We start from the raw sequence: 16448 nt of genomic DNA on the forward strand, positions 1-16448 counted from the left end.
AAATTGAGGTGGTAGTAACACAGGTACACCTGTAGTCAATGAACCTAGTATCAATGTTGTCTAGAGTGCTAGAAGACAATAAATATTCCACACTTTTCCAAGTCCTGCAGAGCTCTGAAGACACAGGATGAAGGTACATCACCATTAAATTGAGAAAACTACACTTTGGACCAGCCAGCCTCTCTTTAACTTTCTCTAAAACATCTCAGTAGAAAACAAGCCATAATCTATAATAAACAAACAAAAAATAGGACAGACTCTCTCACAAAAAATCACACGTTCACGAAATAATTGTATTGTTTTCTTGTTGATCATTGAATCAGTGCTTATAATTTCGTCAGATCATCCCGTAACCAGTCTGTAATCATGGCAGCCATCTCCTTGCTGGCATCCAGCACAAAGGCATGGCGGAGGCCTTTCTCACAAAGTCGAATGTCCCCGTCTGGAAAATCCATTTTGATCTCATCGTAGTAGTTCTGTGGACACCAGCTGTCTCCAGTTCCATAGTAAAAAATCAGCTAGAAATCAAAGCATATCAAATCATTAATTTGAAAAGTTCCTGATGTGGCAAGCAATATCCAAGACAAGAACATTGGATTATTTGGAAATAAGGGATACTTCATGACCCAGTGTTATTCATGATGAATAACAAAATGGTAGTTCTTGGTTATTTCCAAGTCTGCAATTACAAGGAAACCAGTTAAATACTCTGTAACTATGCTTTCTCATCTGTAAGACTGTGGCTTATCTCTGGGCTTACCTCTGAAAACAGAGGTCTGCTGACAAAAGTCCAGGTATCTCAAGAGACTTATTATTGTGGACCAAAACACCTGGTTGTCCATGGCATTCACGCCTATCTAGGCAAGCTGTTATATTTCCACTATCTACTAGTTATGTTTTCTATAATAGCTTTCTAGTTTTTTACTCAAATAACAATATTGAGGCTATGTCTTAGCTAAGTGAGCTAAGTACAATTTTTTTTTCCTTTTTTTTTTTTTTTTTTTTTCTTCTGGGTATAAAATAGGAGAAAGCAGGAGGTTCCTCCACATTTATGAGTAACTTTCTCTTAATGGCATCAGTTAGATGTGGTTTCAAAGCACCTACCTGGTTGGGGGTGAAGGAACATCTATTTTTCTACCCTCGGTGTTAGATGTGAACTAGAGGTGAATCATTCAGTCATGCCATTATAATAATTATCATAGAATCATAGAATGGTGTGGATTAGAAGGGACCTCTAAAGATCATCTGGGTCATTCTCAGAAGCAAAACTTTTTTTTGCTTGGAGAATCGCAGCACATGTAGAAGCACATGCTGAAGTGCAGCACATGTAGAGCACAGGCACTTTCTTGAGATCAATAAGCAATTTTCATTTAGATTGCAATGTGGAAGTAAAATTCTAACAAAGACTATTTTGTGTTGAACTCACCCTAATAACTTTGGTCAAAGACATACATGAGGCCAGTGCTACTGGGCCCACTCAAACACAGAAGTCACAAATACCAGGTTAATATCACATTCAATAAACACCTTTACTCTTTCTTAGAAATGCTGTCTGTATCTCTTTCCCAAGTAATCATTTTCCCCCATATTCACCTTTGCATGCTATAGCTATGTTTTTTATTTCTATAAAGTAATTCAAGGGAGAGTGGTTCTCTAGGAGAGAGTAAAAATCTACGGATTTAAAATTATACAGGAACAAGATTAATTATAAGGTTTCTTTATATTAAAATATTCAAATACAGGTATGAGAAGGATGTTGATTGCTCAACATATCACACACAGAGCTCGGCCTAATTCCATTACTCTCATTTGTTTCATATTTCATTTCTGTATTTCAGTGAGTAATTTAGCCATGCTTATATAATTTAGGGGACAAGACGTTTTCTTTTAATTGCAAAAATCTTCAATTCCATCATTTTTGTAGCCATGTGAAATATAAATATGTGCGCCCTACTGGCCCACTGGCGTAGAGATGGGCTAAGAGCCCAGACTGCATTTCACAAAATGTTACAAGTTTTTGTCTTACTTGCTTTTCTCTTATTGAAGCTTACCCAAATCTTGGATATTACTGACCTCTGACTGTATCCAAAATACAATACCTCGGTTACATAGACACTACCCCAAGTTATACTTCCAAGCATATGTGCACAGAACATAAACCATGTCAACAAACATTAATTTTGTCACTAAGTAATTGCTGGAAACAAGGTGTGTTTTTTTGCTTTAGCAGAAATTTTCCTTTGATCGTGCCTTCAGCGGTGACTATTCATAAATCATAGTAAGTCACATCAGCAAAAATTCTCCAAAAAAGCCAACTGAAAATGGCCAAGTGCATTCAATTCTTCTGAAAACCAAACATCTGACCAAATTATGTTCGACCCTGGGCTCCGTTACCAACAGATACAGAAATAATGATTTTGAAACTGTTAAGAAAAGAAATGGAGCAATTCCAGTTTAGTGGAGTACTCCGTGAAATCATTAGGTATTTTGATGGAGTAGCCCTAAAGTCCTAGAGTCTCATCACATGATTATTTAGAAAAAAAATAGAAGAAAAGTCATTTACATTTACAAAGGTGGATAAAGTACTTGGCTTAGTCTGCATGAACTGTGAAATGGGCTATTCTCCAGGTAGGGTTGTAAACTTGAGAACTCACAGATTTGGAAATGACTAAACAAAAGATTTATGCGCATTCTTAGCCTGCCTCTGGTATATTTGCATTACGGTTTAATCCTTCATTGCCTGATCCAAAGGATCCTTGACTCATTCAATCCACTGACAGGATGACATTCAGTTGATGAGCTGCTATTTGATAGTATTTTTCTTTTTATATTCTGTGTGTGGTCTTAGGATTTATTTACTACATATTTCATGGTTTACAGTCAGAATTTATTTTCTTATGTGCATTCCTCTGGCACACACCACTAGAGTATATGCATGCTCACATTTATTAATTTATTTCTGCAACACCTTAGTGACCACATTTATCTCCATTTTGCAGATGGGGAGCACAGAGATTCATGTCAAATCACATCAATTTGAACGTGTAGTCTGAAACATCTAGGAACTGTTTTTTCTCTGTGCATAGCATTATCCTTTCAACCAAAATTAAGTCAAAGTATGTTTTTCAGGACCACATCCACTGAGCTCCAGTCACTAATGGGCATTCAGTCCATGGGAACAGGCAACTGTTGGTTAAAGTGATAACCCTCTGAGATACCTACATTGGGGACACCAGGTCCTCACCACCTACTGTTTTGCTTTGCAAATTCTCCCCTGTTGTGCTGCTCCTGATTTTAAGGCAAACATAGCCAAAGGCATCTGCTATGAACAGGAACAGTAAGACTTCAGAAACTTAGGTTCCACTCCAAGCAGAAAAGATCAGTATGTTTACCAACTACATGCCTTGCTGAGTCTTTTGTCCAATCTTTCCAAGTACAGAAGGTATCTGTAAAGAGCAATACCACTTCTTCTATCTTGTCCCGTCCAACCTTTCTGGCCTCAGGACTGCTCTACCATCTCCAGTGCATTGTTTTAGCTCTATCCTCCTTACCTAGTCATTTCCAATTTCTACCACTTCTGCTTTTTTATTCTAGTCCCAATTTCTTGCCCTGGAAAACCAAATTATAGCCTTCTGGTCTCTTTATCCCATTCTGAGTCTCAATTTCTCCCCATGCAATTCTCCACATTTTTTTTTTTTTCAGTTTGGAACCTCTATTCCCAGCCCTACCCCTCAAACTTCTCTCAAACCACCAGTTGTTCCCTAGTGCCAGGCCTGGGTTCAATTCAACACAGAAACATTTAAATGCATATAACTCTTGTGGTGTTTACATGTGTACTATGCATCAATACCCCACCAGAACCTGTTAAGATTTACTCAATATTGGTACGTACATAGAAAGCTATTCAGCTGGAACAGGAGATGGCTACTGTGAAGTGGGTGAAATAGCACTTCAGGAAGGGCAGAACTCAGTTGCTGAAGTGTAGGTACCTGCTATCATTTGAGATGCTCTAGATAGCTACAGGTTTTGCATGAGACTAGCAGGCATGACATAGATTTTACAGGAAACCCACAATTTTCTGGAAAAGCAGCTGGACGCCCCATGGAGATATTCTATAGTGCCGCAAATTAAACCAAATGTTTATGTTTAAGGCAACCAAATTCCACCTTGGCTTCTTCTGTAGATCTCTATTGACTCTAATGGGGTCATCTGCACCTCTACTGCCTACTGTACCTCTAAATTCCTACCAGTAAACTCATAAACCATGATTCAGATGCACATACATAAATATTTCATGCAACTTAAGACAGATACGTTAGAGTAGCCCATTTGGCCTCCACTGTAGCTACAGAAAGCTCCTGTATATCTTATGTCAGTCTTGCATGGGTAGCATGAATCCACTATCTCATACAGCACTAGAAGCCTACCTCTGATGGAACAAACGGAGCCTTTGATTTCATCCTGCCTCCCCCTCCTTATTTCTATTTACCTCTCACTCACTAGTTCTCTACATGCTGGCTCAGCCCATATCTCCTCTGAGTGGAATGAATAGCTTCCTTCTCCAAGCCAAGAATTTTTATCATAAGCAAACAATGTATTTTTTTCCCTGAGCCTCATAGACCTTGTAGAACCTTTTGGACTGAAGCAAAAAATGAACAGTCAAGGCAGGATAGCCACTCGTGTCATAAATGGAATGAAAGTTAGGGCACATTATAACCATTACAACAGGTATTGCTGGGGAGCTTTATTTGATGCTGGAGTTATTTTGTCAGCTTATTTTGTGTGCAGAGGTTGGTGTGTGCATTACGTGTATCTATTTGAGTATGCCTCCAAATCTAAAACTTAAACATGCATGTTTCTTAGTTAGAAACTGCCAACAGAATTCAGAATTGTTTTCCAAATGGTTTCCAAATTATTCTATAAAATCTAAAAGCCGGATTGTAAGTAAGGTGGAAATTTTCATCAATACAGAGTGCAGTAAAGGACCTATGAAAGTCTACAGTACTAAAATGTCATTTGTGGCACTGGGGGTCTCCCTCTGAATGACAAAACGTCCCTGTTCTTTGCCTACACCATATACAGCCACAAAACAGATGTTAGGGTGTTACTTATTTTCCTAATGTATTAAGGGATATTTATTTTAAATGTATTTAAACAAAAGCATCCAGAATCTCATCTTCATTTTTACACCAGTAGTTTTGCTACTGCAGCACAGGGGCAGACATAATTAACGAACCATGTGTAACCAGAGGCACATGGAATCTTCATTAACGGTAGGAAACACTGGCGTGCAGTATATGATTTGCATGGATCTGTAAAGTACATATTTTCCTGTGGACTGTGCATGGCTGTAAAGACGTCCTGAGTCAGCACAACCACTGTACCAGCAATGAAAAACTGCTGCCAACCTAAGCATTCAAAAATGGTGAGTCAGGCCCCCAAAATAATGAGACTAACTTAAAAATAATCAGATTTACAAAACAATAAATAGAAGTTTATTTCTATTTTTCTTCTGCGCTTTTTTTTTTCAATCTTTTTTTTTTCAATATCTGTACTTCTTAACTTTTCTGCCATTGCGGTGAGAAGATTGTTTTTTATCCTTTTGCAATACTGAATGCTGAGACTTCCAGGTATTCCAGATTTAGAAGGCAAATAGCAGTTACGAGTGAACACAACAACGTCTTTATATGATCCTTGATGCAACACCCTGTTTGCTATGAGTACCTAGTACCTACATTTTCAGTATCTGATTATGGGGGCAGAGTAAAGGGGATGAGGGTTATCATTGCCATTGCAACAGGGCATTTTAAATAGGTCATTTCCAAGTTTCAATAGTTTTAAAATATCAATGTTCTCCTAAGCTGCTTTACAATTAAATTGCTAAGAACTGGTTTCAGTCTTAGCTTCTGTAAAATAAAACACAAGTCAGAATGTGGCTCTGTCAGCTTGTGTACCATGTAATATGGTATGTGTATTCAGACACTGCACAATGACGGCAGCTGCTAAGTAAACATCAGAAGAATCTGAGATTCGTATCAACAGGATGTTTACATTTTAAAGAGTTTCTAAGAAAATAATAAAGATTTCCTGCAGTTGACTCCATTGGCACTTGTTTTAGTAAGTATGACAGTTCACATAAGTATAAATTACAGAGAGGTTTCTTTTATGCCTCTTCTGTGGCCATCATAGGTCAACACTGAAAAACAAATCCAAAAAGTTAAAAAATATTAATTGAGTTTCCTCTATCTCTCTGGAATTCAGTACACATTATAACAACTTTAGGATCTTATTACTTGGGCAGGCACCAATCCAGCTGATGGCAAAGAGCGAAGGACTGGTCTCTGTGGATATAAACTGACGGCACGTGCGCACTGGCAAGCAGGATTGGACTGGTGTCCTTGCTGAAATCCTTGTGTCAGATACATTAACTTTTATCAGCGTTACTCCCACGTACATTCACTGAATGAGACAGCAACTTCTCTCTGGGTGACATCTCTCCACGATAACCAGTGAATAGTTTCATTTGCTCTTGGATGAAAACTAGTTTAAAAGGCATTAGCCCAGAATTAATTTTAGCTTCAATCATGGTTTATAAAAAACGGCTTAGCTTCTCTGGATTTGTGAAAGTGCCTTCACCGTATCCTGCCAAAAGAATAGTATAAATGACATGGGAACATACTCATTTGGGACGTGATTTTTTTTTTTTTGACTTGCTTTATTTGTGCTTTGGCTTTACTAATCAGTTTCTGGGAAGAATTCAAAGAGCTGGCATTACCCTAGAAAGCCCTAAAAGCTTTGGGATCTGGTTCTCCGAGACACTACCTCTTTCCCCTTGTGATCCTGCCGTGGTTGAGATCAGCCAGTTTGATGGCAAGGTCTGTGGAACTTGCTTCTTGGCTTGTTTTACCTGAAGTGTGATTCCTCAACTTTCTGCATTCTAAGTGCCGACTAGAGGGAATGGCCTCAAGTTGTGTCAGGGGAGGTTCAGGTTAAAAATTAGGAGACATTTCTTCTCAGAAAGAGCAGTCAGGCATTGGGATGGGTTGCGCAGGGAGATGGTGGAGTCACTGTCCCTGGGGGTGTTCAAGGCAAGGTTGGACCTGGTGCTTAGGGACATGGTTTAGTGGGTGATATTGGTGGTAGGGGTTGGATCAGATGATCTTGGAGTTTTTTTCCAGCCTTTATGATTCTTTAATTCTGCAATGGACCATTCCAAGAAGAGGCAGTTGGCAATCTGGGGTACATAATGCTATTTTTACATACTAGCCTGTAGGGGTTGTAGCAAAGGTGTAATGGGTAGTTGAAGTATTTGTGGTGATTTTACTTAACGTAAAGAATGTGGTCAATTTTGCCAAACCAACATAAATAATAAACAATAACAGCTTCCCTCTCTGAAAAAGGAGTGGAAAAATATTTTGCTTTCAGTGAAATTAAGATGCAAAGCCACACAGGCAGGTGGAGTGGCTACTCTGCACGTAATCCACAATGCGTTAATCCTCTCCCTGGTGTCCCATACGGTGTTCTACCAAATGGATAGAGCAGAGGCTCCTTGCTTTCATGCCTTTGTCAGTAATAACTGGAAATTCAATAAACCAAGGAAGTGGAAAGGGCTTCTCTCTACCTTTGCTGCAGTTTAGCCACCTACATAATTTCTGCTAGCAATGTTCCTGGCATGTAGATCTAAGAGATCAGGCAAGGCACTTCTACTCTCTCAAACCCAGTGCAAAGTAAAACGTGCTTTTAAAAAGGATGCATAGGCTTTACCAACAAACCAGGGTGATTAACTTATTTATGTTATGTTAAAGACTTAGAAACCTTTCAAGGGTATATATTTAGGTGTGTCAGCAACATGAATATTTCACAAGTCAAGTCTGTATAACTATGAAAATAAAAACAGACCTGAAACCACTCTTTAAGTGATAATATTACTGGGTCAGATTCCTCCAACCGTATTTACTGCAAATATTATTTCCCTCTGAAAAGCATCCCAGTGCTGCCTACGTTCAGGGGAACTTACCTCAGGTGATGAACTTAGATCTCTGTTGAAACAACAGGATCGGTGATGGACTGTAAATGACATTTTTTTTCTCTCACTTCTGTTCAATGAATTCTGCAGCAGAGCGAGGGAAGGTATCCCTCACATTTAAGGGTTAGTAATGGTTCAAGGGTAACTTCTTAAGTATTCTTCAAAAGACTATGGAAATACTGCTGTCTTTGCCTGTTTTATGAAGCACACACCTTATACCACCCTCAGTCCTGGAAGTTCACGTCACTGCCTCCTTATTGGAATGCCACACGGCATGAAAGATGCTAACCAGAGCTCAGCTACAGGAAACTTGAAATATCACAGAAAAGTAGACCGTAGCCCACTGAACTTTTTGAATGCTCACTGGGATCCTTTTCCACTGAGGAGGGAAAGTGCTGATCCCTGATTAGGCATTCTGGGTGCTTCAAAGAGAAGGTTGTTTTTGTAGTTAAATGACACAGGCACCAAAATCCCCAAGCACTTGTGTAACTTCCCTAACTTCAACTCTGCACCTCCAGGGAGCGCAGGCCAAAAAGGATGTGAGACCAGCCAAAAAAGAGGTGTTCTTGGCTCAGAAGAGCACTTTGCACCTATTGAAAAAGAGTGTTTGGAAGGTTTTTCACAAATGTAGGCAAGCAACTCACTCAAGCTGTGGGCAGGCAAAATATTTGTAGTATTCTTTTAACCACTTATCTTCAGATCATGCTTCTCGCACTGAAAATAATTACTAACCCCCTGTAGATGTCTACAGAGACCCAAACAAAAACACTGGGCAACATCAAAACAGCTGCTTCAGGAGTCAAAATAGTTCTTGGTTGCTTTTTTTTTTTTTTTTTTTTAATATATATAAAGGTAGTTTTTCAAAAGAAAAATGTAGCATTCATTTCTGTGGAAATGAAATATTTCATTTTTTACTATATTTAATCTAAATATCCATGTCTCAGTATCAGTTCAGTTGATGCTTTTGGATAACACCTTTTCTATGGTATTACTGGTGAGATATAAGCTTGTATTACTTTAAATTCTAAATTCACCATTGAAATAAGCGGAAAATGGTAAACACACACTTCATTCCTTTAATTTCTTCAAAAGAGAATTTCTTCATCACCTAAACATCTACAGGCTATAAGCCTGTTATAAGCCACCCACAACACAAACTTCCTCAATGTGAGTGAAAATAGATTCATGTGTCCTTAAACTTCCAATATCTATTTTCCAGCTTGATTAAAAAACATTCTTCTCAGGCAGCAGATTTTTTTCATCTTTGTAATGTTACTTCAGATGTTTCCTGTCTTTTTCCTTACACAATCAATGTATCTGCTGCACCAAATCACTGGTGAAAATAAACTGAAGAAGCAGATAAACCTTTTTTGGGTTTAATATGCTACTTAAAAAACGTGATGGGCGTCACGTTTGCGGCTAGCAAACGTGACGCCCATCTATAAGAAGGGCCGGAGGGCAGACCCAGGAAACTACAGGCCTGTCAGTTTGACCTCAGTGCCAGGAAAGCTCATGGAGCAGATCCTCCTGAGAGTCATCATGCAGCACTTGCAGGGGAAGCAGGCGATCAGGCCCAGTCAGCATGGCTTTATGAAAGGCAGGTCATGCCTGACGAACCTGATCTCCTTCTATGACAGAGTGACGCGCTGGGTGGATGAGGGAAAGGCTGTGGATGTGGTCTACCTTGACTTCAGCAAGGCTTTTGACACCGTCTCCCACAGCATTCTCCTCAAGAAACTGGCTGCTCTTGGCTTGGACTGGCGCACGCTTCGTTGGGTTAGAAACTGGCTGGATAGCCGGGCCCAAAGAGTCGTGGTGAATGGAGCCAAGTCCAGTTGGAGGCCAGTCACTAGTGGCGTCCCCCAGGGCTCGGTGCTGGGGCCGGTCCTCTTTAATATCTTCATCGATGATCTGGACGAGGGCATCGAGTGCACCCTCAGTAAGTTCGCAGATGACACCAAGTTAGGTGCGTGTGTCGATCTGCTTGAGGGTAGGAAAGCTCTGCAGGAGGATCTGGATAGGCTGGACCGATGGGCTGAGGTCAACTGCATGAAGTTTAACAAGGCCAAGTGCCGGGTCCTGCACCTGGGGCGCAATAACCCCAAGCAGAGCTACAGGCTGGGAGAGGAATGGTTGGAAAGCTGCCAGGCAGAGAAGGACCTGGGAGTGATGGTGGACAGTCGGCTGAATATGAGCCAGCAGTGTGCTCAGGTGGCCAAGAAGGCCAACGGCATCCTGGCTTGTATTAGGAACAGCGTGACCAGCAGGGCTAGGGAGGTGATCGTCCCCCTGTACTCAGCTCTGGTGAGGCCGCACCTCGAGTACTGTGTTCAGTTTTGGGCCCCTCGCTACAAGAAGGACATCGAGGTGCTTGAGCGGGTGCAGAGAAGGGCGACGAAGCTGGTGAGGGGCCTGGAGAACAAGTCCTACGAGGAGCGGCTGAGGGAGCTGGGCTTGTTCAGCCTGGAGAAGAGGAGGCTCAGGGGTGACCTTATTGCTCTTTACAGATACCTTAAAGGAGGCTGTAGAGAGGTGGGGGTTGGCCTGTTCTCCCACGTGCGTGGTGACAGGACGAGGGGGAATGGGCTTAAGTTGAGCCAGGGGAGTTTTAGGTTAGATGTTAGAAAGAACTTCTTTACAGAAAGGGTTGTGAGGCATTGGAACAGGCTGCCCAGGGAAGTGGTGGAGTCACCATCCCTGGAAGTCTTCAAAAGACGCTTAGATGTACAGCTTAGGGATATGGTTTAGTGGAGGGCTGTTAGCGTTAGGTTGGAGGTTGGACTCGATGACCTTGAGGTCTCTTCCAACCTAGAAAATTCTGTGATTCTGTGATTAAAAGAATCGTGATTTTCTGTTACTGGAAGAGATGGTTTATTGTCTTAAGAAATTATGAACCGCTACAGAAAGATCACTGCCAAACTGATTCATGACTTGGTGAAGTCTGTCAAAGCTTTTCCATTGATTTTGATGAGCTTTGGAACAGATCCTACACTTAAAAGTTGAGCTACTGGGTATTACACAGAGAGTAATGAATAAAATATATCACAGTAAGTATAAAAAACAAAGGGATGTTTTTACTTTACAGAATTTCCTCTGCAACCCCCCTAGTTTTACCCTTTAATGCAATCTCTTCTTGATTACAACAGGATTACAGAATCCAAAAAAAGAGTCTATAAAGCTAAGTCTTAAAATAAAACAATGATGCAGACTTAAGTATTGTAGGGAGCTCTTATGTGGAGATACCATTGCCCATGACAAGCATGCTGGTTGAGTGCCCAACACAGTCATTTTCCATTTCTCTTTTAAATTTTTATTCTATACGTAAAACCTCTGTGATGCTCAGTGCTGATCTATTTTTTATGAATACTGAATTACACCCACTTCCTTTTGTGCAAGAATTACAATAAACTTCCTCTAGTACAGTAGTATCTCTGCCTCCAGTTTCTGTTAGGAAAGGGAGTTGGTGTTATTACAGTGAAAGTATGTAGCTCAGCTGGCTTAGACACAATCAGCTAATGATAATTAACCATCATTGCTGAGCAAATCTTACATCAGTATCCCCTACCTTATTTGTTTGGATTTTGTGATTTATCACAACTCTTTGTGTTATTGCAATAAGAAGCCTACATTCATGTACTGCTTGATCCAGATATCACTTTACAGCCCATATTTTAAACGCTGTCACATATTATTTTGTCAGAAGATAGGTCTCCATTCTCTTCATACAATTCCATTGCTATTTCATGTGCATAACTTCTGTCTTTAGAAGATTATAAGTAAAATACCTCAAATAACTATCCCCAAAATATTCCAGCTCCTGTTCTTTTAACATAAATCTGAGCAATAAGCATTGTTAGAATCTGGGGCCTAAGATATATTTCTCCCAGTCCCTTACTAGTAATAATTATAATTAAACCTGGACATGGAAAGATTGGAATAATTTACTGTCTCTTCTTCTTTCTTCTTCAGATCACAGAACGCAAATATGATCCAGAAATAACTTTTCTATTCCACAGCAGCTGGCAAAGTCAGGTGTTAAGATTGGCTTTTAGCATATGATCACAGTGACCACTAAACAGTATAAATTTTTTGAAGTGACAGCTTGCCAGTTCTATAGCAACTTGGACTATAGTTCCTGTTTTTATAAACTTCCAACCTTTATAAGTTAAGCCCATTTTTTATTGTCAATACACTTCAAATTTAACATAATGCCAGCTGTAAAAATTTTCCTTAATTCTTACATTCCCAGAAATTACTAGGAGAATGAAAAAAGAGAAGTATTTAGCTTCACTTTTAGACTTGCTTTTTCTTCGGTTTGCAAGCTGCTTATAAGCTCGCTTCAGCTTTTTGCTTTCTTGAGTATGTTTGCCACTTTAAAAGTATGAGGACATAGAAGAATCAATAAAAGAAAGTTAACACAGGTCTAAAAAAAACCTCCTGTGTGCCAAGGCTGTGCTTAGACTGAGAGTCAACAACAGCACAGATGAAGCAGACTAAGACACCTGCAAGCTCTTGTTGGCTGTTGGCCTCCATTTAGCACAAGAAAAAGGCATATTCGTAATCTGGAGCATCTGAGTGGACCTTCTGAAGTCACTGGAGCTACAGCTAATTGTCAACTCTATCATCCTCATCCAACCAAGCTTTTATGCTTAAGCAGGTGTTTGTGATTAAAATTTCCAAAAGCACTCCAAGTCCTGACCCTGGAAACTCTTTACTTTTGTACCGTGACTAATCCCAAGGTAACCTACAGAGTCCTGCCCTCAGTTTCAGGGCCCTGGGGGCACAAGCAGGCCCTTACCAACCTTACCTGGGACCCTCACCCACACTCCCTGCCCATGGGCCCAGGATCTCCATCTCTAACCATCTCCATCTCAGTTCCTGGGCTTTTATTTAGCCTGAGCTACCAGTTCTGCTGAGAGCTAGCCTCTGGCCCTGTCTCCTGTACCAACATCAGGCCTACACTGTACACAGCTTTTTGACTGGATGGACCTCACCTTGTGGCTTGCTTCCTGTCATGTTTTTGGCCACGGTTTAGTGGGTGACATTGGTAGTAGGGGGATGGTTGGACCAGATGATCCTGAAGGTCTTTTCCAACCTTAATGATTCTATGATCCCTCCTAGATAAACTTTGGACCCATGTTGTAGCCTTGTCCCCAGTCCCATCTCTGGCCCTGCCACCTTTTGCTCCAGACTGGATTCTCTTCCTCATTGCTTTCCTTTGTTCTGGGATTGTTGATGGACCCTGTTACCAGCACTGTGCTCTGCCTGTCCCACTTGGGTGCTGTGGGAGAGCACCCTGCTTAGGGAGTCACCCTCGACTCATGGAACCCTTCCCTTATGGAGCAGACAGAGCCTGTTGCTCCCTGACACTCCGAGAGGCGACTTGGTCAATAAAATTAACAGTTTCCCTTGAGTTCATTAGGCTTTGGACCAACCCACGGAAAGTTTTATTTAAGACAATGAGAGCATTTGCAGTCTGTATGATCAGCCCTTCAGTTTCTTCACTAAGATTCCTCCCTAAGTGCAGGAGAAGGCTGAATGCTCTGCAATAAAAATGCGAAGAAATATGCATACCTAGTGCACTGTCACGTTCCTTATTCATGTGTGCTATTTTAGCTCATTAAAAAAAAAAAAAAAAGAACTGAACCATCTGAACATACCTTTCGAAGTGCAGAAAAGGCAGTGGGATATGTCAAAAATAAATCAATTTTCAGCCAAAAAAAGAAAGACTGATTTATTGAGTGAACTTTGTACTATATCTATTTACAAAGTGCAAAGTAATCTTACAGAGATATAGGACCTCTGTCCTAGAAAATCTCATTCTCTAAGGAAAATATCTGCCAGTGCAAAGTTTTGGAATGATTTTTCCAATAAAAGGACAAGGATGATGCAAAAAAAAAAAAGGAGGAGAAGGAAGGGAACACAGAAGAATAATACATGTTATGCTGATTTATCTACTCACACAGCAGCTACACCAATAGTAGTTTATTAAATGTGGCAGTTTTCTGGCTCATCAGCCACCTGGAATGGTCTGACTATTACATTCTCTCAGCCTCCAAAACAGGGTGACCACATCAAAACTTCCAATTAGGAACAGTTCCTGGCCTCTGCCAACCCCTGAACCATGCTTTGGAATTGATTAGGAGAATGTTCATCGGTATAGACCCAAATTGTACCAGGACCTGTTTCAACAATAAATCTCTGCACATGAGAAAGTTCAGTGCAGGAGAAAGGTCCCCAGAAAGGTCCCCAGTTTGTTAGTTCAGCAGTAGTGTCAGTCTCCAGTGAATGTGCTTTCCACATCTTTATCTTACATGACAATCAGATGGATGAACTGTGTACACTTTGCTGATTCATGTCTCATAAGTTTTGATGCCATGGAAAAACCAAGCTTGCAGAATCCCTTGGTATTAACAGATGTCAAGTTGAAAATGTCATGGATCAGATTCTGCTCTTGGACACAGTGGTCTAGACCTCATGAGCAGACCTGCACATCACGCAACACTGCTGGTACATGTTCTGCTTGATCTGTCCAGCAGCAAAGTGTGAGGATTTGGTCAATCAGCCTGCACTCACGTCTTGGCTGGCCATCTGCCTGTCTCATCACAATCCACGTAACTACTGGCCTCACTGGGAATCATCTCAAGCTTAGCCAGAACATACACTGTTTCACCTCCACGAAGGATACTATACAAGCAAGGACATAAGGAGGACGCAGGAATGCTGTGAGACAGGTGCTACTGGAACGCTATATCTGGTAGTGGTGAATACTGTATCTACAAAGGTGTGGATCAATGACACTTTAATGATCACTGACCCTTTTAACGGCTTCTCCAAATCAATGGAATGTCACTAACATACAATCAGAATGAATCCTGAAATTCTGGTTTTGAAATAATATAAAAGGATGAAAAATTTCCCCATGCACACGGACCTCCAATGAAAACTCAGAATGTAGTTACCTTTTTTAAATTTTGCTTTATGGTTGTACTGTCTCTCTCCACAACCTTCATCATTTCTTGGCTTGCCATATACAAGATGTTGGCTGTAGAGGAAGAAACATGCAATAATTTAATTACACAGCAAATCTTTCACAAAAACCTATTTGTTCCCAACCATGCAAAAAGGTAAGGTGACTAGAGCAGTCATCATCTTGACAATGCCACTGAAAAGGTAAAAAAAAAAACAAAAAACAAAAGGTAAGCATGATAAATCATCCATGAAAGCAGGAGTGAGCTTTTAAGTTCAAAGCATTACATTTAAGAGACATTATTAATTATTAGATTATTAAATTACTGACATTTCTATATTGAAGTCATTCAAATATTCAACCTGACAAATAATAAAGGCAATGGCAAATACAGCATCATCAAAACTTGTAGTCCTGCATAACATTACCCAAACAGGACTGGACACAGTTTGCAGTACCAAGAGAAGACCACAAATGGCTACATTACTCTAAGGCATTTCAACGTCCAGGTCCTAGATTGACTGAAAGTATTCTGAACTACTAATTTCTCTTCTGAAAAAAGGAGAAAATGGAAAGACTGACAATCTTTTAAAATAAGAACCAACGAAGTTTTGCGTGTAAATAGTTAATGACAATATTGGGCCTGAAATTGCTATGAGACAGAAGTAATACACTCTCAAAATGTGTGACAGGGGAGGAAATGGCAATTACATAGGTCTTTGGTGGTGACCAAAACATGCAGTCGGCTAAATTCCAGCAATGCTCTAAGGAAACAGAACGCCACTGGAGAGATGAGTGATGGCCCCAAAGATCAAATGTTAAAAGACAAAGCCAGTGCTCTCAAATAAAAAACAAAATCCTAGAAAGTAGTATCTAGTTCTGAGCCAGCCGAAGATGCAATACTGTTCTATGCCTGCAGAGCTCTGTCTTTTTCAATTAAATGTTGAATACAGCTAGTGTAAGACAGAAGGGCAAGATGTTGCAGCATGTAAACAACTCAACAAATCCTGCAAAAATTTGCTTGTCCCATCCTATTCTACCAAGCAAAATGGACCTCTCTGCAGCTTTGTAGATAGCAACTTTGTCATCTAATCATGGGACAGTTGGCAAAAGTCTGTCCATCTACAGCACTGCTTCAAATTCAAGAACTCACGTTTGCCTTCCTTTTCTCAGTTCAGCTCCACTGTTCAAACAGTAGATGGTAGGCAGGGCTGAAAACACTGGTGGCCATCACTGCAGAATCCTGACATATACCAGCTTATACTTGGGATCCTGTATGCAGCTGTGCACTTCCAGTGCAGTCATACAGCATACACGGGACTGTGGGCAAAGTGAACAGTACGTACTGTGCTCCTTCCTCATCTTCCATCTTAGTTTCTCCATCCTACCTCTTGTTCTTTGTCAGTTCTGTTCATATTTCTGAGTTGCTCATGCTTTTTATTTTAAATAAGA

General features: G+C 40.4%; 1 protein-coding gene across 2 annotated transcripts in view; it reads right to left on the reverse strand.

Annotated features, from left to right (window-relative positions):
- Positions 1-272: 272 nt before the first annotated feature.
- LDAH (lipid droplet associated hydrolase) overlaps positions 273-16448 on the reverse strand; it is a 117169-nt gene continuing 100993 nt past the window's right edge. For both annotated transcript variants that reach the window (XM_084513277.1, XM_084513278.1), the window contains 2 exons: positions 14989-15071; positions 273-518 (listed from right to left, as the gene is read on the reverse strand). In XM_084513277.1, coding sequence (XP_084369403.1) covers positions 327-518; positions 14989-15071 — 275 coding nt within the window. In that variant the 3' untranslated portion in view covers positions 273-326. The remainder of the gene's footprint in view (positions 519-14988; positions 15072-16448) is intronic.

The sequence above is a fragment of the Aythya ferina genome (assembly GCF_964211825.1).
Source record: "Aythya ferina genome assembly, chromosome: 3".
NCBI classification, from domain to species: Eukaryota; Metazoa; Chordata; class Aves; order Anseriformes; family Anatidae; genus Aythya; species Aythya ferina.